Source organism: Tasmannia lanceolata, unplaced genomic scaffold (genome assembly GCF_043159265.1).
Source record: "Tasmannia lanceolata isolate RefF3 unplaced genomic scaffold, GAP_Taslan_0.1 ptg000005l, whole genome shotgun sequence".
In the NCBI taxonomy this organism is placed as follows: Eukaryota; Viridiplantae; Streptophyta; class Magnoliopsida; order Canellales; family Winteraceae; genus Tasmannia; species Tasmannia lanceolata.
Window position 1 is genome coordinate 13708729 of NW_027518682.1, and position 22719 is coordinate 13731447.

The 22719-nt window shown below is 37.3% G+C and overlaps 1 protein-coding gene across 1 annotated transcript in view; it reads right to left on the reverse strand.

Moving 5' to 3' along the window:
* The window catches only part of LOC143877582 (DNA polymerase epsilon catalytic subunit A-like), a 60910-nt gene that overhangs the window by 35472 nt on the left and 2719 nt on the right, over positions 1 to 22719 (reverse strand). The window contains exons 2-14 of the mRNA XM_077379725.1: positions 20885 to 20950; positions 20629 to 20688; positions 20331 to 20426; positions 18239 to 18399; positions 17860 to 17948; positions 17517 to 17734; positions 15554 to 15640; positions 15319 to 15453; positions 14258 to 14380; positions 13944 to 14027; positions 11189 to 11353; positions 9223 to 9399; positions 3513 to 3626 (exon numbers count right to left, since the gene is read on the reverse strand). Coding sequence (XP_077235840.1) covers positions 3513 to 3626; positions 9223 to 9399; positions 11189 to 11353; positions 13944 to 14027; positions 14258 to 14380; positions 15319 to 15453; positions 15554 to 15640; positions 17517 to 17734; positions 17860 to 17948; positions 18239 to 18399; positions 20331 to 20426; positions 20629 to 20688; positions 20885 to 20950 — 1575 coding nt within the window. The remainder of the gene's footprint in view (positions 1 to 3512; positions 3627 to 9222; positions 9400 to 11188; positions 11354 to 13943; positions 14028 to 14257; positions 14381 to 15318; positions 15454 to 15553; positions 15641 to 17516; positions 17735 to 17859; positions 17949 to 18238; positions 18400 to 20330; positions 20427 to 20628; positions 20689 to 20884; positions 20951 to 22719) is intronic.

A 22719-nucleotide genomic window follows, 5' to 3' on the forward strand; every position in this document is an offset into this window, starting at 1 on the left:
TACGCTTCGGGCTTTTTCCCTTTTGGGAGCACAATCGGTTGTCAAAATCTGAAACGAACAGGGCCTTAAATCTGAAAACTGTTTTATATGGAATTCGGCAATTTGCTATGGAATTTTGGGATTTGCTAGTATTTTGGGATTTGCAAGTATATGGGATTTGCTAGTATATGGAATTTTGGTATTTGCTTGTATATGGGATTTGCTAGAGAATAGGCTTTACTGCTGCCCCTATTTTTTTTTCCAATCCACTACTAATTATTTGTGCAATAATCTGTTTGAATTCTGCAATAATTCTGCAAAACTGATTATTGGATTCAAAATTTTGTTTAATTTTGAGCCCAATAATCTGTTTGGGGCTCATTACATTTTGTGATTTTGCCTTGTTCATTTTAGGCCTTGTTTAGTTTAGGCCCTATTCACTTGTTCAGTTTAGGCCCTGTTCTGTTTAATTTTTAGTCCAAAAATCTATTTGGGGCTCATTACATTTTTGGGTACAAATGTACAATAACTGACTAATTTTTGTTTTTGTTGTTTAATAGATTTTAGAATGTCTTCATCCGGTGCTAGTAGCGCCGCCCAAGCCGCACATACGTCTTCTACTGATGAAGATTTGTCGAAGCCTTTATGGAAGCATGTCTCTAGATTTGATAAAGATCCTAAGGGTGGAGGGAATGTGAGGTGGCAATGCAATTTTTGCAGTAAGAGTTTCAGTAGCTCCTACACAAGGGTTAGGACACACTTGTTGAAGATAGCGGGACAAGGAATCAGACCATGTCCTAAAGTGAAAGCAAGTAATCTACTTGCAATGCAAAGGTTTGAGGAAGAATGCAAAGAGCGTATGAAGCAAAATGCTCCCAAGAGAGTGCCATTGCTGCCATCATCAAGTAGAGGATCATTGAGTTGCCCAAGTAATATGTTTGTCCCTCCAAGTTTTGATCTAAAAAGGAGGAAGACAAGTGGACCAGGTGGAAGTGTGAATGCTATTGAAAAGGCATTCAACATGGCGGCCCGTGATCGCCTACATGGCGAGATTGCTCGGATGTTTTACTCCGGTGGCTTGCCATTTCACCTAGCAAGGAACCCACACTATGCGAGTTCATACTCTTATGCGGCCAACAATCCAATTTCCGGTTATTTGCCTCCGGGGTACAACTTGCTAAGGACGACTCTACTACAAAAAGAGAGGGCAAATGTTGATATGTTGTTGCAACCCCTTGGAGATACATGGAAGGATAAAGGGGTGAGCATTGATGGATGGAGTGACTCACAAAGGAGGCCTCTCATTAACTTCATGGCGATAACCGAGGGTAGCCCTATGTTTCTCAAGGCGGTAGATTGTTCGGGGGAGACAAAGGACAAACATTTCATTGCCAACTGGTTGAAGGAGGTAATTATGGAAGTTGGGCATGAAAATGTTGTCCAAGTAATTACCGACAACGCCGCAAATTGTAAGGCGGCCGGGCAACTTATTGAGGCACAATTTCCTTCCATCTTTTGGACCCCATGTGTGGTGCACACCCTCAACCTTGCTTTGAAGAACATATGTGCGGCGAAGAATGTGGAAGCAAATCAAGTTACATATGACGAATGTAGTTGGATAACGGATGTTTCGGGAGATGCTAGCATCATAAAGAATTTTATAATGAATCATTCCATGAGACTAGCCATATTCAACGAGTTCAACACTTTGAAGTTGCTTTCCGTGGCGGAAACTCGATTCGCGAGTGTTATTGTTATGCTTAAGAGATTGAAACTCTTAAAGCAAGGTCTTCAAGCAATGGTTATTAGCGACAAATGGACTTGTTATAGAGAGGATGACGTGGGGAAAGCGAGGTTTGTAAAAGAGAAGGTGTTAGATGACGTATGGTGGGATTCTATTGACTGCATACTCGCATTTACATCCCCCATCTATGACATGCTTAGAGAGTGTGACACGGATACGCCTTGCCTTCACTTGGTTTATGATTTGTGGGATACCATGATAGAGAAAGTAAGGACGGCAATATATAGGAAGGAAGGAAAGAGGAAAGAAGAGGAGTCCAAATTTTTTGACGTGGTGCACGAGATTCTTGTTGCTTGTTGGAACAAGAGCAACACTTCACTTCATTGCTTGGCTCATTCATTGAATCCAAGGTTAGGTGACTTTAAATTTATTTAGATTATTAGCTATTTATATTTATTTCTAAGTTCTAACTTTTGACTTGAAATTTGAAGCTAAATTAGTTTTTTCTTTCTTAAAGGTATTATAGTGAGCAATGGCTCAGTGAAGATTCGAGTCGGGTGCCTCCACATAAGGATGCGAAAATTTATACCGAGAGGATAAAGTGCTTCAAGAGGTACTTCACCAATTCCGAGGACCGCACGAGAGCTAATGTGGAGTTCGCCAAATTCTCCATGAAGTCCGGATTATTCAATGATGTTGATTCCATCAATGAACGGTTCACTATCAAGCTTCATGAGTGGTGGGCCATCTATGGTACATGTGCCCCTATGCTTCAAAGCATAGCTTTGAAGATTCTTATGCAACCTTCATCGTCATCTTGTGCCGAGAGGAATTGGAGCACTTACTCTTTTGTGCATTCTCTCAAGAGGAACAAGATAACTCCACAACAAGCTCAAGATTTAATTTTCGTTCATAGCAATCTTCGGCTTCTCTCAAGACAAACTCCACAATATAAGCAAGGAGAGACAAAGATGTGGGACATAGGTGACGATACATTTGATTCCTTCGAGGATGTAGGGGTACTTGAAGTTGCTAGTCTTTCTTTGGATGAGCTGGAGTTGGAGTCCATTGGTTTTACCGACGACGTAGAGGACGATGTTGTCGATATTGGAGATGAGGCGACGGACTTCTAAGAATAAGGATTGATGATGCATTGATGCTTTATGTTATTTTGGTGCTTTATGTTATTTTGGTGCTTTAATGATGAACTTAATCACGTATGAAATGAAGAGTAATATTAGAATTTTCCATTTTGGTGATGTTATTGTTATTTGCTTGCTCTCCTCTTTCTTTTCTTTTTTTATATATAATAAAATAATAAAAATATTATTATATTCAACGCAACCGAGCGCACCCGCACCCGAGTTTTTTGGAAAATCACGTACCCGCGTACCCGTGTCGTGTCGCACCCGCACCCGTGCTTCATAGGATCTGCCTATATAGATACTATGTAATGGTTCTAGGGACTCCTTGTCCCCATTGTACTTTTCATGGTATCAATATATGTGTCACCTTTCACAGAGAGAGAGAGAGAGAGAGAGAGAGAGAGAGAGTGGCCTGTATACAAAATCTGTATGAGAACTGATTCCAATGAAATCAAACAAAATAACAGAAAATGACCATTGCATGAAGATGTGAATGAAAAAAAAAATGACCATTACCAAAAGAAAATGGCAAACAAAATTAAAGAAATTGAAGAAATTACCAGAGGAAAATACAATTTAAAATGTAAATGAGCACATTAACATTACAACAGGTACCTAAGTTGAGGAATAGAAAAAGACAGCACCTTTTCCATGATGGCATTCTTCACATCCTCATAGTTTGAGACCGAATCCATGTCCATTTTGCCCTCCACTCTTATAGCATATTGCAGATCACGATCAAGGTTCGTGATTAATTGCTGGAAATGAAAGGGAATATGCCATCATAACTAAAACTTCATAATGAGCTACCAATAGACGTTAAAGGTTGTCTGAGAAAGATGCATGGCAAGTAAGAACTAACTATAGCTCAAGAAGCGAGCAATAATAGGTTCAGTCAAAAAAGTGAAACATGGGTAGTTTAGAAGGAAGTTTCAATCATTTTGGATCCCATGAATCCATAACAGTGCAGCTTGGAATGCAACATATGAAGAGAGAGACTCAACTGTGCAAAATAATGAACAAATTTTCCTAACACAAGGTGGTATATCCTAAGGACACTCTAAGGGCATGTTTGGAAACATAAAAATCTCCTTGAAAACTAATTTTCCAAGGTTTATCAACCTACTTTTTAGGTAAAGTTTTTTCAAGTAAAAACTTTCCATCAAAACACCTTGAAGAAACTACCCATGCTCTAGCGGTGAATGTTTTCCTGTGAAAAAAATTTCAACTTTTTAAGGGAAAATAGCCATAAAAAAATTTCAGCGTAGCAAACACGCCCTGAGTGTTCAATTATGAAGTTTTCCTACTACATGGGACTCAGATTCTCAACCACACGCTTCGGCAATTTCTTTATTGGAATTCAGGGATAAAACTCTGATGGTGACCAAACAGAAAAATGCAAAAATAGCCATCCCCTCCCCCACTAGTCCATATTTGCTACAATAGTAATGGGGAACTCTATTCAGTCGTTACCAATAAGTAAATAGTGTATGGCTTTCATTTCAGTTTGTTTCCTGTAGATATTGATGACTGGTGGCTAAGTCCTTGATGACTTATCTACAATTTATCTCTTGTATATATTGACAAATCGCAGTTAATTAGAAACCAAGAACTGGAATGCATCTCTTCATTCACTAAACATTGGCCAAATAGGTATGGTTTTCTTCCCACATAGCTTCCCTAACTAAATAATCGCACCCTTCCCCATATCTCTAATAAGGACGCGTGTGTACTTCAAATTACCACGAACTTGAACCAAATCATTAATAACAAAAGGTCAATAATTTCATCAAGGAAAATAAATATTTGATCGGCTCAATGATAATAAGCATTAAGTAGAAGCTATAGAAAGTTGATATCAAAATGCATTTGAGCCAGAATTTCTCTAATCAAGACCCAAAAATTCAAAATAAGCACAGCATGGAAATTGTAGCTGCAAATTCAAATGGTTTTAACATAGCAATTGCAGTACGTTTCCTTTTAAGTTGAAGATTGCAACACGCTTCCTTTTGAATTGTTTTATTAATTAGAGAGGGAAAATAAATTAATCAGCACAAGTCCTTAACTGATAAAGAAAATGTGCAATCACATTCTCAACCCAATGTTGTTCATGCTATCAATCACGAACTAGATCCCTATGCATCAGAGGTTTTGATGGCATCGGAGCTTAGATTATGCAAAAAAATGATAAACACAAGAAAACAAGCAATGAGGAAAACTATCTAATTACATAACAGAATCTCCCTCAACCGATAATTGGGAAGTGTGAGCTTTGTTGGCAAAATTTCGAATATGTCACCCAAACGCCATTGCTTATGCAAATATGGCAACCATCAATGTATGAAACTCACACTTGGACAGAGCCATCCTAGTGACATCGGGAAATCAACTCATCGGAGTTAGGGGTGTAAACGAGCCGAGCTGAGCCGAGCTTGGCCAGGCTCGGCTCGGCTCGGTCAGGCTCGGCCAGGCTCGCGAGCCTTATCGAGCTTGGGTTTATCGAGCTTGGGTTACAAAGTTTCGCACATGGCAAAGGTGGCTAGCAAAAGCAAATAAGAAAAAAAAAGTAATCATTACCAACAAAAAGTAAAATAGCTAAATTTATAAAGTTTAAAATGAAAAATTACCAACAAAAGGTAGAAAGTTATGACAATTAAGAAAAAAATACCAACAAAAGGTAAAAAGTTATGACAATTACGGGAAAAAATTAATTTCACCCGAGAATTACAATCCCCATTTTTTCTCAAAAAAACACAACCGTTTGATACGCAACTGCCCTCAGTATGTTTTTGCAGATGATGTTGACATGACAACACCAATCTCATGATGAAATCTTTATGCCTCCAGCTGTTTCCCTTATTTTTTTCTTGGGACACCCTACTGTATTATCTATTATATTTAGGACTATTCTTTTATACAAAAGTGGGTTTTCTTAACGAGCCTTAACGAGCCGAGCCTGGCCTAACTCGGGTTCGGCTCGTTAAGCTTAACGAGCCGGCTCGGCTCGGCTCGGCTCGTTAAGGATTCGAGCCGAGCTCGAGCGAGCTTCTGAGCCCGAGCCAAAATTGACACCCTTAATCGGAGTCCATGATTGGCAGGGTGAAGTCAAACAAGTTTTGCATTGACCGAGCTGAGCTTTTCATTGCTTAATTTAACTTCTTTCAGTTTTATTTCAACTTGATATGACCAAGCTAGGTCAAATCAATCAAGTCAATGGCTGACCAGGAAAATCTTGGAATTTGTTTGGTGAGTAGTGGTGACCAGGAAAATCAATCAAGTCAATGCTTAACTCCTCAAACTTGTTTATGGCCAAGCGTAGTGGCCTAGACAAACTTGGTGAGTAGATACCTAAAAAAGCATCATAAACAATCTAGTTTGGACCATTAAAGCTTCACCTAATAGGACTTCATCAACATGTTGCATACATGACATAATTGGTCAACAAGAATTAACCATAAAACCTGAAATGAGCGACCACAATATCACTCATCAAATCAAAGACTTAACCACCCCTCAAAAACGTGAACAAAATTGGACAATGTGGATGACAATGTCTCAAACCCGATTACCGAGAGTTGCATTGACAAGATAGACCTACCCCTAAAAAGAAACAGTGATGTCGGACGATTGACAGTACTAATACTTCGCCCGGATACCAAATCTGATGTAGGACCATTCGAACTCTGATACAAAATTTGATGCAACATGGTCGAAGGAATGGCATACTTCGCTCTAATAGTCTTAAACCAAACTGGTATAGGTCGAATCTAGAAACGAGAGTATGTCTGCTAATTTTAATCACGGATTGAGGAGTTTAAGGAGTTTAAGGCATGCTCTTGAAGGCATTTGAGTTTCAAATAAATTGGGAAATCTGGATCATTTAGGAATATGGGGAAATATGTTTGGGAATAGAGTGAAACGGATGGGTAAAAATTAGGGTTCCGGTTCTAAAATTTGTGACTAAATTGGAAAAATATTTCTACTAGGTTTAGTGTAGGTTTGGAAGAGTGAAGATGCATGCTAGGAAGGTGCATGTAAGGTTGAGGTTAAAAATTAGGGTTCCAGTCCTAAAATTTGTGATTAAATTGGAAAAATATTTCTACTAGGTTTAGGGTAGGTTTGGAAGGGTGAAGATGTATGTTAGGAAGGTGCAGGTAAGGTTTTGAACAAGATTAGGGAGCGCATGGTATAGGTTGCGATGGGATGGGATAGGTAATATTACAATGGAGAGCATCTCCATTTCAGGTTTCGTCGAAACTGACCAGGGACACCTCGTGATGCCTAACCATTACATGTACAAGGCATATAAGCAACATAGATTTCTACTGAATATAAAACCTTCAAAGAACCCTCGTGAGGCCTATGGCAAGTTGCAGCTACTTTTAGAAGATAACCACATGAGCCCATCTCTTTTCTAGGAACGACCTCAAACATACTTGGAAAGTGGTTTGCCCTCATTCACACCTTTCGTAAGGTTTGATAAAACATCCAACATACCATTCAAAAATCAAAAATCAAAAAAGATAAAACATCCAACAGGGGAGGTCGGCAATGGAGACAGATTGAGGTCTGGTATCATGCCAAGATGGCATTTTGACAATGACAAACATGCACAGCCCATCAGCCAGGCATATCAATTAAATCTGACAAATAATCATGGAGGTGGACCTGATCTTTCTCTCTTGCCTTTTCCACTCTTTTTCCTCTTTCCTCCTTTCTACCCTCTACTTGCTTCACCTCTTTTCCCTCTTCTTGTTTTGGTTCAAGAGACCATAATGGTATTTTTTTTATTTGTATAAACAATAGAAGTAAATAATTAGCAGCCTTATAGGGTGTGTGGATATTAAATCAATTACCAATTTATTCCAGAACCAATTATCAGGCATATTTATCTAATTTCCAATTTATATAGTGAATGAAGAACCAGGAGAAATGATATATTACATTAATGAGTGAAAGGAATATTTCTTTAGGCAGAACTTTTTTTCCTATTACAAACTTTGATTAACTAAGTTTCCCATATAATTGCAACTGCTCTTTGTATGGATGAGGTTAAAGCATTATGCCAAACAGACTTAGCATGAGATTCTATACTTGAAAGGAGATGTCCTAGCCTCCATCCAAGATTATTTCATCCAAGCCAACACATTGTAGAATTCTGGTTTATCTGCAATCTCTCGCTAGAATGCATGTTGTGGTTGGGGAAGCATCAAAACTGTTAAAGTGTAAAAGATAAATAATGCCTTTCTCCAACAGCTTAAGCTTTTGGAGAAGTTGGTAAGTTAACTTGGTATCAGAACCAAAGGTCTCGAGTTCAAACCTCCCAGATAGCAAAAATCCACATGCGATGGTCGGCCCAAAGTGGGACCACATGTGCCACGTGTTGCCAAGTGGGCCACACTTGCGAGAGAGTGTTAAAGTATAAAAGATAAATAATGCCTCTCTCCAACAGCTGCAGTTTTTGGAGAAGTTGGTAAGTTAACAAAAACAAAGATACAAAATCAAACAAATGGATCTTAGACATGTGTTCCTACAAGAAATATAGAGAATAAGCCAATTTGCACTTGTGATTTCTTAAATCAGTATTCAATTTAGTCCCGTAATTCTACTTTGTCATTGCCTATAGCCAAAATTATTTCACCCAACCAAACATGCTCTAACTTTCTGAATGGAAGGACACTTAGAACATGTTTTATCCTACAAGGAATATAGAAAGCAAGCCCATTTGCACTTATGAGGTCATAACTCATAACCTGTTTTCACTTCAGTCCAAGAATTATCTTTTTTGTGGTCATTCTATCCTTCTGTGAACCAGCAGATCTAGGGCATTTTTATAGCTACTTTGCTTAAACCGGCACCCTCTTATCTCCTAAATTACATGGTGCATGGAAGATCGTGGGTGATAAGAAAAAATGCCCCCTGATTCCGTTGGAGACCTTGCCACACTACAAAGGACAAGGAATCAAGTGAAGAGTTTCTCAAATGTTAACTGAAAGTTTCTTTACTGCATTAATTTATTTTTATTAATCTACATTTAATAAGATTAGCACAGAAAAGAAACTGCCATCACTCTTCCCATGAGAATAGCTATTCTTTTTCTAATAAAAGACAAGCATCACAAAAATAGACAAAAGAAAATAACAATAAAAAAAAGTGATATTAGTCATCGGGTTTCCACTAAAACTGAAAATCAGATAATGTAAAGAGAAGGATTGACAGGGTTCGGTGCAGCATTACAGACAATGCTATGCCAAAGTAGTCAGGCAAATACAAAGACCAAGGAAACATCCCAAGCTGGAAGCAACTTGGACAGCTAAATCTCTGCGGAAAGGGATAGTTTACAAGAAAAAATACCTCATATGCAGATGGATCGAGCTGAAACTTAGTGGGAAGATCAGATCTGAAAACCCCACTTTCAAGGCATTCCACATGCCCCCCTATATATGTTTCACTTTCCAGAAGGTGGTTATTATAGAACTTCTCCTGATCCGCTTGATGCTTATTAGGACAGATAACGTTTGCCTTGTATGCCTGTAAATATATCAATATAGCAACCACAAATAAAACTATACACTGAAATCAGAACTAGTTCAAAGAGGCCATAAAAATATAATGGAAGGAATGGATTCCGCCCAGCAGCATCTAAATTAGACAAATGCATCTGCCAGTGATATGGTTTACATGTTGAGATTCCGCAAACACTAGCATGACAAAAAAAAAACAGATCATTTCAAACCAATTTTTCATTTTTGAAAAATAAAAAATAAAACAGATCATGGCCTCTACCTAGTGGTACTAGACTGACTAGTAGCTGACTTATACCCCCCCCCCCCCCCCCCTAAAAAAAAAAAAGGCATACAAGTAGAAAAAATCAACTGAGATATGATGAATGTAATCACTCAGACAAGTAGAAAATTCACAATCAGCCCATAATATGATGTGAAAAATAAGCCGATCTATTGAAGGACTCCAAACAAGTCAAGATCTTGATAAAGTTTGATCCCTGAATCCACCTTGACGTGTTGCCAAATGGATCTAACCATCTAAGATGATTACACACTGCAATCACCTTAATCTCAAGGAACCCCACTGCTTCCAAGAAGAAGAAAAGTAACTGAATGTCTATCCCCAATAAGAAATATCAATGTCAAAAGCCAATCCCTTTTCCTCTTTTACCCCACATATAACAACCCTAGTGACCAACAATTAAACTTCTAAATCGACCCACTTCCTAACTTGACGCCTATGATTTGGTGGACACTTTGAATTTATTGCCGACACACGTGTCGTGTCGTGTCCGACACGACACCCGTGTCCACACGTGTCGACACTCCTTTAGACACTTCTAAGTGTACTGCTAGAAGTGTCAGTAACTTTGTATGTATGTACGTGTATGAATGTGCCACTATTTCTAGATTTTTAGGGGATTCCATGTCAGATACCTCATATCCTTATCGAAACCCGGCACACAAATCTATATCCACAAAACATGATTATATGTACTTTCTATTTTAGCCGTGACCCCGTTTCTAAATTTTGAGAGTTTGCCGTGTCCGTGTCGACACACGACACTCGTGTCCGGGTCCACAGATCATAGCTTGACGCCGAAACAATTGAAAAACAAGTTAAGTGACGGCAGCATGCCAATTAATGCCATATAAATTGACAAAACAAGTGAAGAATAACCACTAATTAGCCAAAGAGGAAGACCTATCCCAATCATGGTTTCAAATTTCGGTTTCGAAATGCGTTTCGGTCTTCACCGAAACCGAAATTTTGAAATTTCGGCCGAAATCCGACAAAACCATTTAAAATAATATTTTATTTAATACAAAATTTCGGCCGAAATTACCGAAGTATCAGCTGAAATTACCAAAATTTCGGTCGAAATTTCGGTAAAATATTGAATAATTAATAAAATCAAGATTTTTGGGTTGAAATATGAAAAACGAAATTTCGAAATTTCGACCGAAATTAATTAACGTTTCATGCATTGTGGATTTCGGTTTCGGTCTCGGCCGAAATTTCAGATTTCGGTCGAAATTTAAAGCCATGATCCCAGCTAACAAAATGGGGACATTAACAAACTTCACTTGTTTTGTAAATTTATATGACATTAATTGGCATAAAGGGAAAGTTTTGAAGATCAAAGACCACGAATTCAAAATATAAAGAATAAATAAAAATTAATCGATTTCTTCATCCTTGCTTAACAATTCCATTGGACAGAAATGTAAAATAAATAAATAAAAACAGCAAATCATTAAACGGGACCATTTGAAAGGCAAGCAATAAAAGGTAACTGTTTTAAAAAACCTACCTGAACCATGAGAAGCATCTCACAAAGTGTGCCACTGCCCTTTCGCAGAACTTCATCAGGCGGCATGGGGATTATAGTTGCAAGTGAGAAAATGAATGGATGAACGTATGTTTTGTACAGATAGTATGTTGCAACCGCATCTGATACAGAATATGAAGCCATTGTCTGAAACAACGTTACAAAAACAGGAAATAATAAATCCTTGGAAATAATATGAAGCCATTATCTTTTGTACAAGTAATGCACAAAAGATAATTTAACTCATAAATGAGATGGTTGAAAATCGATGAGAAGTTAGTAGAAATGAGAGCAATGATGTTGAGGACTGTAGCTCAGGAATACAAATTCCATAAATATACTCATCTCTTTATAACAAAAATTAGACCAAGGCTCAATATAAGTCAAGTACAGGGCGTTGAAAACTGGAAATCAAGGCATCCAATATACACTTAGTTTTTATTGAAAAATAACACTAGTTGTTACACTGTATTAACCAGTGTTTCAAAACGCAGATGCGGATCAAAATGCGGCCAAAGCAAATTCTAGTAAACTCAATGCGATGCGGACAAGTACTAGGTCGACGCGGTTTAATAATCAGTTAACGCAGTCGAGTATTTGGGTGAGTCAAAGGAGTTTTGATTGACTTTGCAGGGAAATATGCAGACTTGAACAAGAACGCGGCCAAGGTAGAAAGGAGTAGACTCGGGTGAGACGCCAATGGCGCGGTGGAGTTAAGAAACTGTGGTATTTAGAATTTACAGCATCCACCTATTATATGTTGCAAATAGCAATGGCAACAGACATTAAATAAGAAACTACTTTTTTCTGAAAAGTCATTGTCAAACAGAAAAAAAAGATATATTAGGAAATGTTTCCAAGAAAGCAGAGGGCAAAATTGTATGCACTGAGAATGGGAGATGATGTACAATACATCTTAGCAGATCAAATAACAATAATGTAGAGTATCAGCAGGAGATATTTAATAAAACAAATGTCTTTATACAAAAAATGACGGAGCTTGTAATAACACTGTAGAAGCATATTGAAGAATGAAAATTAACATGACCAGCATGGATAATTATTTTATTTGGGAATGTTACCAAAAGAGATGTAAGGCTTTAAGTCTTTAACACCTTGAAAATGCCTCGCGATGTGTCCTGAAACCATGGTTCTAAATTTCCACCGAAATCGACACGAGAAGATCGAAATGTTTCCGTTTCCATCCTCACCAAAACACAAACCGAAACAGAAACCAAAACGACCAAAATGCATAAACTAAAATAGTAGGTGTAACAGTGGTATACTGTAATAGTATGTATTACATAATTATGTTTATATGAACTGCAAGTGAAACATGATGCATGTATTATATATAAGGAATTTGCTAGGGACTTTCGCAGAAAGGCATTTCTTGGATGGCTGTTGCAAGAGAGAGCAGCCACCTCAGATGAATTAAATGAATAAGACAAAATCCGCTGAAAAGTGAGCCTGTGTGGTTGCTCTCTCACGCAACAGCCAGCCGCAAAATGCCTTTCTGCAAAAGTCCCTAGCAAATCCCTATATACAAATATTTATATGAATTACAAGTGAAATTTGGTTTGTACTAAATTATTAGAATTCAGACATGCGTGACAATGCATGTCACTAGGTGTTCGATATTTTTAAACCATTATGGATGGTTGTCTTGCTTATGTGATGGTTTCTAAGTGTATATTTGTGCTTATTCAAGCATTTATAAAGTTTTACCTTCAAATTATATCATTTGCATATGTTTCCATGATTTTACAGGATTTCCACCCAAAATCAAAATGTTTCCGTTTTTATGGCGACCGAAACCGAAATTTAAAACCTTCCCTGAAACTAAGCTGCAGCCTCAGTTTCTAGCAGTCAAGTAGGCTCTTTATTAGCTATTCTAAACCTAAGCGAATCGTTGGATAGGCCTATGGTCACTCAACCCAAGCGACCCCGCCTGTGATTAGAGATGCTAAGATTAATAGTTTATTCTGACACTCAAGAATGTTACTGGATAATGAGGTGAATGTGATTTGGTACTAACTTTCTGGTTTTAAGTTCCAATAATTTACTTTTCTTACTAGATTGCTAAGATTGTAGAACACTGATTCTCTAGTAAATGTTCAATCAACCACAAACATGTCAGTGACATGAAAGAAATATGTAACGCACATACAGATATTTATGTTTTTGAAATGTGGCATACAGATATTTACTTGGCACTACAGAAGTGTAAAATAGTGAATACGCAAAAAGGAATTTACATATGTGTGTGTGTGTGCGCGCGTGCGCTTTTATATAAGCTAAAAAATGCCTTCTTTTCCAGGTTTGTTTCCTTTGGGACACACCTTGGCAATCGCCAAGGCGTCTTGACTATACCATTACACTGCTCCTGCCCAAGCTACAAGTCTGTACTCTGTATTACTAAGACCCACAAGAAAATGTAATAAAGGACCAGTGGGTTTAATCTTTCATCCCATGAGTGCAGAGGTAAAATAGCTGGCAGGTACCATTTTCTACTGGCGCAGCCTAGACTTCTCCCTGTCTTACTATGCCAGTCTTATACTCGTAGTGTTTGCATTTGTCTGTCTCTAGCATATTGATCGCGCATTTCTACATATCCATGTCACACCTCACGATCACTATAGCTCCTTCAATATCTATCTCATAATTTAGACATTACTTTCATCAGTCATGGCCATATACCATTTTTTAACTAGATGTAGAATTCAATCATTTATACCTGTGGCTGCTCCTTAGCAAAGCGAACCATATCCTCCGGATTCACCTCAAGTGGATCATAACCCAACTTGACCTTTGTAACAGCCTGGAAAATAGGAAGAGGAAAAAAGAAAGAATCAACAAATGATTCCAAAGAAAATATTACACGTGTGAGGAAAGATCACAATAATGTAAGTTGAAGGAATGCACATGTGAATCAGCAGACATAATTTGAAGTCGTGAATCAGCAGACATAATTTGAAGTGAACATTCTTTGACCAAAAATGGTAGTTAAACACATAATAATATGATTGAATAAATTCAAGGTTGTTGCACCTTTAAACCCTGACTGCCTTGGGGAAGATAGCTGTCACGTTTGACCCAAGAAAAACAATCCAAATGGCAAGCAAATTTAGCGCGGCATTCCCCCTGATTTTTATCGCATTGAAACCCTACCTCCTGCAATCCCATCACAATCATAATTCTGATAAGATGATGGATACCTAAAAATGAAGAAACGGGATAAGAATTTCAAATACAAAAACAAAAGTGATTCCTATAATTCAGGAAAAAAGATAAAACATACATAGATACACACTAATCTAAGAAGAAAAGAAGACTAGTGCTCTCAATCAAAAATACGACCATCCACCCCTAAGATGGACATATGTTTCCATAAAGAAATGCTGAGAATGCAGTAGCATGTTCATAGCATCTTCTACAGTATCAAGACATTAGGGTTATCTACATTTCTTTTGTCAATAAAATGGGAAAAAATTAAAATGCTTCAAAAACAAAATCAAGTTTTCAGTTTTTTTTTCCTTTTTTTTTCAAATGACAACGAATCAAGTTTACGGTTTAAGAAAAATAAATCCAAAACCGCTTTTTGTTTCTAGTGTTTAACAATAAAATCTACATGCATATCAATCTAACTATATATGCATGTACATGAATAATTGAATATGTGTGTGTGTGTGTGTGTCTGTGTCTGTGTCTGTGTGAGCATAAGGATAAAGAATTGAATAGAGGATTGATTGTGACATTTAACCTTTACCTGGGAGTAGCCCAATTGCACAAAAGTAAAATACGTAAAAGGCTTTCAATGTACGTACAGAATAAGAACTATGAAAGCTACCATGAAGATTGCTTGATCAAAGTGTACACTGTTAGAGAAATGAGAAGGGCAAAAACTTAAGCCATAAGAATCACAATGCAAGAATTTTGCTCAGAATGACTAATTATTATTAAGGGAAAACCATTGATCGATCATAAGAAAATTAAGATTGTGTCCGTGCAGATAGGCATATTAGAAGATACTTTCCATAATCATCTCAAAGCAATACCAAATCCTGCAGAATGAAATAGTAATGTGAATAAGAAGAATATATGCAGCATACATCACTCATTTTAATTCCATGATAGGTTGCTCTGCTCTCCAGGAATGGCCAGTCAAAAAAATCACCATTGTAGGTAACATAAATGCCAGGCTTCACCTCTCGCATATGGGCAAACCACTCTCTAAGAAGCTCTTCCTACAAAATTGACCAAATAAAAGAAATATAAGACATGTATTCTGGATACATCTGAAACAATTGATTTTAAATAGATTTCGAAGACAATGAAGATATTTACCTCATTTTTCACATTTTTCACTTTAAAGTACCCTTCAAATTCTGCTTTTGGAGTATACTCCAAATCTTCAATATCTTCCCCCACGCACTACAGGAAAGTATGATGCATTTCAAGAAATATATAATTTCTCAGAAATATATTCATAGGAGACTAGCAATATGATAGACACATCATAAAAGACTCTTATGCTGTCATAAAAGACTCTTATGCTGGTAATATCTTGCTCTTCACTTTCTTACATTTCATGCTAACGGTGTCTTCTGTGCAGTGAAAATAAAATATGATAAAATAAAACATATCCTTATGTACACTATTCTCAAGACACTATTCATGGCATCATGCATGTCAGCAATAACCCCCAGAGACCATGGACATGAAATTTGAAGGATGTGGTTATTCTGACTTGTGGGGACTTTTTAGGATTGTTAATTGGATTTTACCAGTGAAGTCACACCCACACCCAAGGCCATCTTCCAACCTTTTTCTCTTGGGTTTTCCATAGCTGGTGTTTGAATAAGACAAGATAGATGTTCTATATCAGCTAGACTCATATTTTTATGCAGGAGTAGGAATGATTATAATAATAACATTAACATTAAATGCATAATGGTAAGAAACAAATCACTATTCATATGCAATTAATAAGTTAACTACAAACCAACAAGACCCATGGTCAAGCTCCTTTTGTGAAAACATTAGGTACCAAATTCAAGCAAGCAAACCCAGCATATCTGAGATTGGCAGAAAACTTGTGAATAATTTTGTTGTAGCAATGGGCCCACAGGTTGAAGCTGGGTAAGTTTATTCACTCCATTCTTATGGCTATATATTCATGATCAAACAAACAAACAAAAAAAGGCAATCAACATCAAGCCAACCAATAGGATTTGGAATGGGAAAGGAACATGAAGAACCATCTGCCGATATAGCCCTCCACTTCTATTTAACAGCCACTAATCAGAAAAGCAAAGCATAGGTAGCGGATTCAAGAATGAAATAGAACAGAAATTTGTGTCTCATACAAATTTGTGCCTTACCTTGGCACAACGGTAAGGTTGCTCCATTGTTACCTGGTGGTCACGGGTTCGAGTCACCGAAACAGCCTCTCTGCAAAACAGGGGGAAGGCTGCGTACATCTAGCCCTCACCAGACCCACAATGGCGGGAGCCTCGTGCATTGGGCTGCCCTTATACAAAGGAATTTTAAAAGGGTTGTGTATAGGGACACCCGATCCCCTGGAGGTTCACGCATTGGCTCGACGAGATCCAAGATTTTATTGAGGACAGTGTTTAAAATGTGGATGCGGGTCAAAATGCGGCCAAGAAAAATCCTTGCCGACACGGTGTGGACGCGGCCGAGAAAAATCCTCGTCTACTCGGCGTAGACGCGGCTAAGAACCTGGTTGACGCGGCTGAGTACTCGATTGATGCTGTCATAACTCGGGAGAGTCAAAGGAGTTTTAAATGACTTTGTAGGGCAAACATGGAACACGGTGGCAAAACGCGGCAGCCAAGGGAAAAGAGAGTCGACTCAAGTGAGTCCACAATGACACAGGGGAGTTTTAAAACTATGATTGAGGGCTCATCCATAGCTTTCATCATGTCAAAAGGTAGGCTAATTCAGAGGCCGATCAGCCAGCAAGGGATGGTGTTGTTAGGGACGACCTTTGGGTTTTTTATTTTCTTCCCCCCTTGAAGGGTTGTTTATGTTTATCTTTTCTTATATTTTCTCCCCCCGCTCCTGACATTCTCTGTCGTGCGGGTCTTTCTCTCTCTTCTTTAATATATTATTTCACCATTCAAAAAAAAAAAAAACAATGGTATTTTAAAACTCGTGTCATGTGTAGGAAGATTAAATCATGAGTCACTAGCAGAAATGAAACACAAAAGGGTCACTACAATATCTGTAGGTGAAAATACAGCAAAAAGGGATAAAAATAAAACATTTTAAAGGTATATCCCACCTCTCTGTTAATTATCAAGTATCCTTGTCCATCAACCATGTATGAAATCATCATTATCAGATCATATTCAGCATCAGGAAATTTCAGAGGAAGTTTGGTCGTCTCAATATCAAATGCACAGACATGAACTTCGGCACGCTGTAGCAGATCATCCCTCTTCTCCAGAACAACACCAGTAGTAGATACACTAACATCATACCACTGCCCACATCTTAAATCTGGAAGACATGTAGCTCCCAAAATAAGGTATAAGGGAAACAAGAATAGACAACCGCATCAATAAAGCTGAAAAATATAGAGGAAAAGTAAGCTACAAAGTGCCCAGCATTAAATTAGAGCGCACCATTATCGATAGCAAAGCGGACATGATACGGAACATCGTATTCACGAAGATCGATGATGCAATCAATATAATCTTGTGGTCTTTGTTTGCTGTAATTCACGATAAAACCATAAGCACCTCAAAATCAAGTAAAGGGTTACATAATGAAAACCATAAGCACCTCAAAATCAAGTAAAGGGTTGCATAATGAAAACCATGAGTACCTCAAAATCAAGTAAAGGGTTACACGATGAAAACCATAGGCATCTCAAAATCAAGTAAAGGGTTACACAATGAAGCTTCTACAAGAAATCTATCCTAAAAAGCTAAATATTCAAGTCGAAAAAGAATATGGATTGGTTTTATACTGTGTGAAGTATTTTGCAGTATGGAGCTTTACCTCCTCCCACTAAATATGGATTCATATGCCTCTGCAGCATCAATCTTTGCTTGGTTTCTTTCAACAACATGCAATAGATCATTCTTCACATGCATTAGTTGTTGAACAGTATCGAAGCGAATCTTCAAATACGATTTCTGCAAACCAGACAAATGGTTTTTCTGCAAAAAGCATAACATACTATTAGATTGCATGTTTTGATAAATAAAAGAAAAAGAAAGAAAGAAAGAAACATTTTACATAGCTAAGTAAAAAATTTTAAGATGTCAGTCTATATAATCAGAATAGAAACAATGGTTGACCAACCAAAATGAGACCAAAATACTCAGAACAATACCATACTGAAAAACTCTTCCCCCTCTTTCATTGACTTTAGTTGCACAATCATTAAGCATGACGGTAAGGTTGCAAGGATAGGATGAAAGGCTTCAAAAGTGGAATATTCAGATTTGTAGCTAATGGATCTTCAATTTGTAAACACGTAGTTGGAAGTTAAAACAAGAATTTCAACTAAAGGCGAACCTAAGGTGTTCTGCACCAGCAACGAGGCAACGGAAAAAAGAACTATGGGGTTCTGAGAGAAGGAGATGGAAGGAGTTACCAAAAACTAGTTATTAAAAAGAACTATGGGGTCATGTTTAGAAAACGGGCTTCAATGTCTGTTGCTGGTAAGCGATTTCAGGGGGTTGAAGAGTCCTTACCCTTAAGTATAAGGCATAGATTCAATGTGAGCAATAGAGTTAAGGTTATGGAGAACCCATGTAGGGACATTTACTGCAAAAGAATTATTTATGTCTTTGTATAAGATTACAAGTGTCAAAGATGTGTGGTTTACATTTGCATAGATAGAAAGGATGGCAAAGTAGTTCGGACTCATATCCTTATTGCGGCCTTAACAGATATCGAGTTTTCCTCTCTCATTCAGTTATGTTCCTTTCTGCACTGTACATATGTCTACCTGTAGAGCAGGGAACAATAATTTTTGGAGATGGAGTCCTGATGGGATTTTTGGATCAAGTTATTCTATTGTTCTTGGAAGGTATCAGCTGTGGTGAGAAGTAATGGAATAAAGAAGGGAAGGAGAGAGCAGAAAAGAGCTAGTGGAATAGGTTTTTGACCCATTGGGGGGGCATTCCCTATCTTTATTCACTCAAGTCTTCTATTAAAAATGCCAGGAATACTCCTTTGTAGACAACTTCAATGAATAGCTTTGGTGAGAACATTTGCTAGCTAATCCTCTAAAATGTCTTACGGAATTCTAATGAACTTGTCCTCCACTTTTTCTCTCACGAAGTGACAATCAACCCTATATGTTTTATTCTTTCTTGAAATATTGGATTAGAGGTGATGTGAATAGCTTCATGGTTGTTAGAATAGAGATTCATGGAACTCTCCACTTTAACTTCCATTTTTATGAGTATTTTAAGCAACAAAAGCTCGCATCACAAGAACAATAACCATGCATTCAACCTTAGCAATGAATCTTGCCAGAGCAGGAGTCTCTATGGAAGATTTGGAGTTGTTTGACTTCCTTCCGCTGTGATTTCCTTTGTTATTGTTTGAGCTTTGTTCGCTTCTGTTTTGTTTTTGTCTTCTTCTGTATTGAACATCTCGGTCCTCTTTTTAGTTATAAAATTGGCTACCAATTTCAAAAAAAAAAAAAAACAATTTTCTAGCTTAGAGAAGTTTCCAAACTGATGGATAACTTTTTATGAGTCAGAATCTTGATATCTGTGGGGTTCTATATAATCACGAAATCCATAACAATTACAAGCCCTTAAAATTTACAATGTTTAAATTTGCATTAATGTGATAAGAAATCAAAAGATAATATCAGCAAATCAATTTATTCCAATATTGTGTAATGAACTGACAAATTGCAAAGGTATTATTCAACGAGAGTAAATTAAAGGACAGACAAAACTAATAGATTGGCCATGAAGTTATGACCAACATAGCTTACCAGCAAATCAATTTATTCCGATATTGTGTAATGAACTGACAAATTGCAAAGGTATTATTCAAAGAGAGTAAATTAAAGGACAGACAAAACTAATAGATTGGCCATGAAGTTATGACCAACATAGCTTACTAGATCCAGATCCTCTTTTTCCATTATTTCTATGTCAGCAATCTGTCCTTCATAGCGTCGTCTGAGATATGCCTCAACATCTATTTGCATTTTTTCCTGTTATATTAACATAGAGGCAGGAATGATTACCAAAAAGAAGGTATTAAGTATTAATGTCTTAAATACCGGAAATGGCTTTAAGGATCCAAGCATACAATACTACTGGGCATGAAACAATATAAAGTGAGTGACCAGTATTTTTTTTTTATGAAGTAGATGTGTAAGTATTTTTCTTTTATGAAGTAGATGTGTAACTTGCCTTTGTAGCAGCATAGAAATAAGGGGAGAATTTGTATTTAGATTTGAAGGTTGATCCATCCTGCAGCAGGGAAAAAGCTAGCCTCACATACGAAGATATTTACAAATCATGCATTCGGATAAAGAGAAGAAAGCAAAGATTTGGCAATGGTGAACCAATATGTTTACAGCTACGCTTTTTAAAATTCCTAAATTGATTCATAAATGCATAAAAATGGAAAGGGTTTTATGTATAGATGTAAAGATTAGAACACCACCTGAGAAACAAAGTAAAGATCTACACAACTATAGGTCTTGTTGTTATCTTGGTCCTCCAATGATGACTGCAATAGAAAACACAGAGACAATTAGGTCACCACGAGCAATATCAATCAATTTTCAACCTAGTGGTGCCTGCATACACAAACATAAACTTGAAAAATGGTATCAGGTTGACATAAGCAATACCAATCAACTTTAAACCCAAAGGTGTCTGCATAAACAAACATAGACTTGAAAAATAGTATCAGGTTTCCAGCCTTTTTTAATCACAAAAAGTAAATAAGTAACTGCTTTACAGATTTCGAGGTAACAGAAAAAACATACTTCCATTGTATAGCATAAACCATATGTTTCTAAACAGAATTTTCCAGTTAAGAAAGAAAAGAGTGTCAACTGCCTACATGCATGGAAACAGTAAACACTAAAAAGTTCTGATAACAAAATGATGTTTCCTTCATTAGCTACTGTAGACACCTAAATTTGAGTTTTTTATATATAGTAATAGGATTTTATTTTGAAATTGTTTAAAAATCTACAACCTAAACTTCCTTTTTGGAAGGGATCCCACAAAATCCAAGGAAAGAAGGCATCCTTCCCTTAATTTTGGGCTCTCTCTCTCTCTCTCTCTCTCTCTCTCTCTCTCTCTCTCTCTCTCTCTCTCTCTCTCTCTCTCTCTCTCTCTCTCTCATAATTTCCACAATACACTTCTACTACACTTTTCCCTACACTACAATTATTTCTACACAAATACAAAGTAGCATTTATACTCCATTTCTTTTCAAAGATTTGATCTTCATCTCATGGTCTTGCACACGGGGGCAACACAGGCACTGGACCGGCATCCATGACAATCTTCATACAAGGCCCCCACTGCACACTCATTTCTCTTCCGCTTGTGTTGAATCCGTCGTCAACATTCGGACCTATAAATCACGCAATGGGGAAGTATAAAACCATTTTATTTATTTATTTACAAGAGATTTTATACCGTGTAAGCCCTTATAGTTCCTTATTTTTCAAAAAGTACTATACGGACCGCACTATAGGATGATCCAAACCGTCCATATGATGGTCTATAACGTAAATAGGTTGTGCCCAAAAAATCATTTCCATAGGATGATCCCAGTCCTCTGATCGATAGAGGTTTCCATAATATGCAGTTAATCTATAGATCGGATGGTTGGGATCATCCTATGGAAATGATTTTTTGGGCACAGACTATTTACATTATGGCCCATCATATGGACAGTTTGGATCATCCTATAGTGCGGTCCGTACAGTACTTTTTGAAAAATAAGGGACTATAAGGGCTTACACCATATAAAAATTTTATTTACAATATTGTTATTAATTTGCTTATGATTCTTCAATCCTTTTTTTCTTAAGCTTCAATAATCCATCTTTAGATTCATAAAACCTCAACTTTTACATTTTTGTTGTTTTCAACTGCAAGAGGAAAAAAACAAAAAGAAAAATGAAATGCAAACTAACTCGAGTAAACAAAAACAATCGCGGGTCTAAGTATGGCCAGAGGAATAGAAGGTTCTAGCAAACAAAGGGGAAAGCATAGCAAAACAACAATTTTCAATTTTGTAGTTTTTGCTACCTTACAACAGAAGGCCACCTAGTCAAATAGAATCAAGTGCATGAATTTAAGGGTAAAGGCCAGCATTTGAAGTTATCCATTCCACGCCATCCTCTCAATTTTGTTGCCAGGAATTGGGAGACTCTAGTGAAGAGATGGAAGACATGGTAGATCATCCTAAAGAGTTACACAACAACACCAAAAAGAAACTTGAAGCTCCTTATGCTGCATACAAGGCCTACTTGA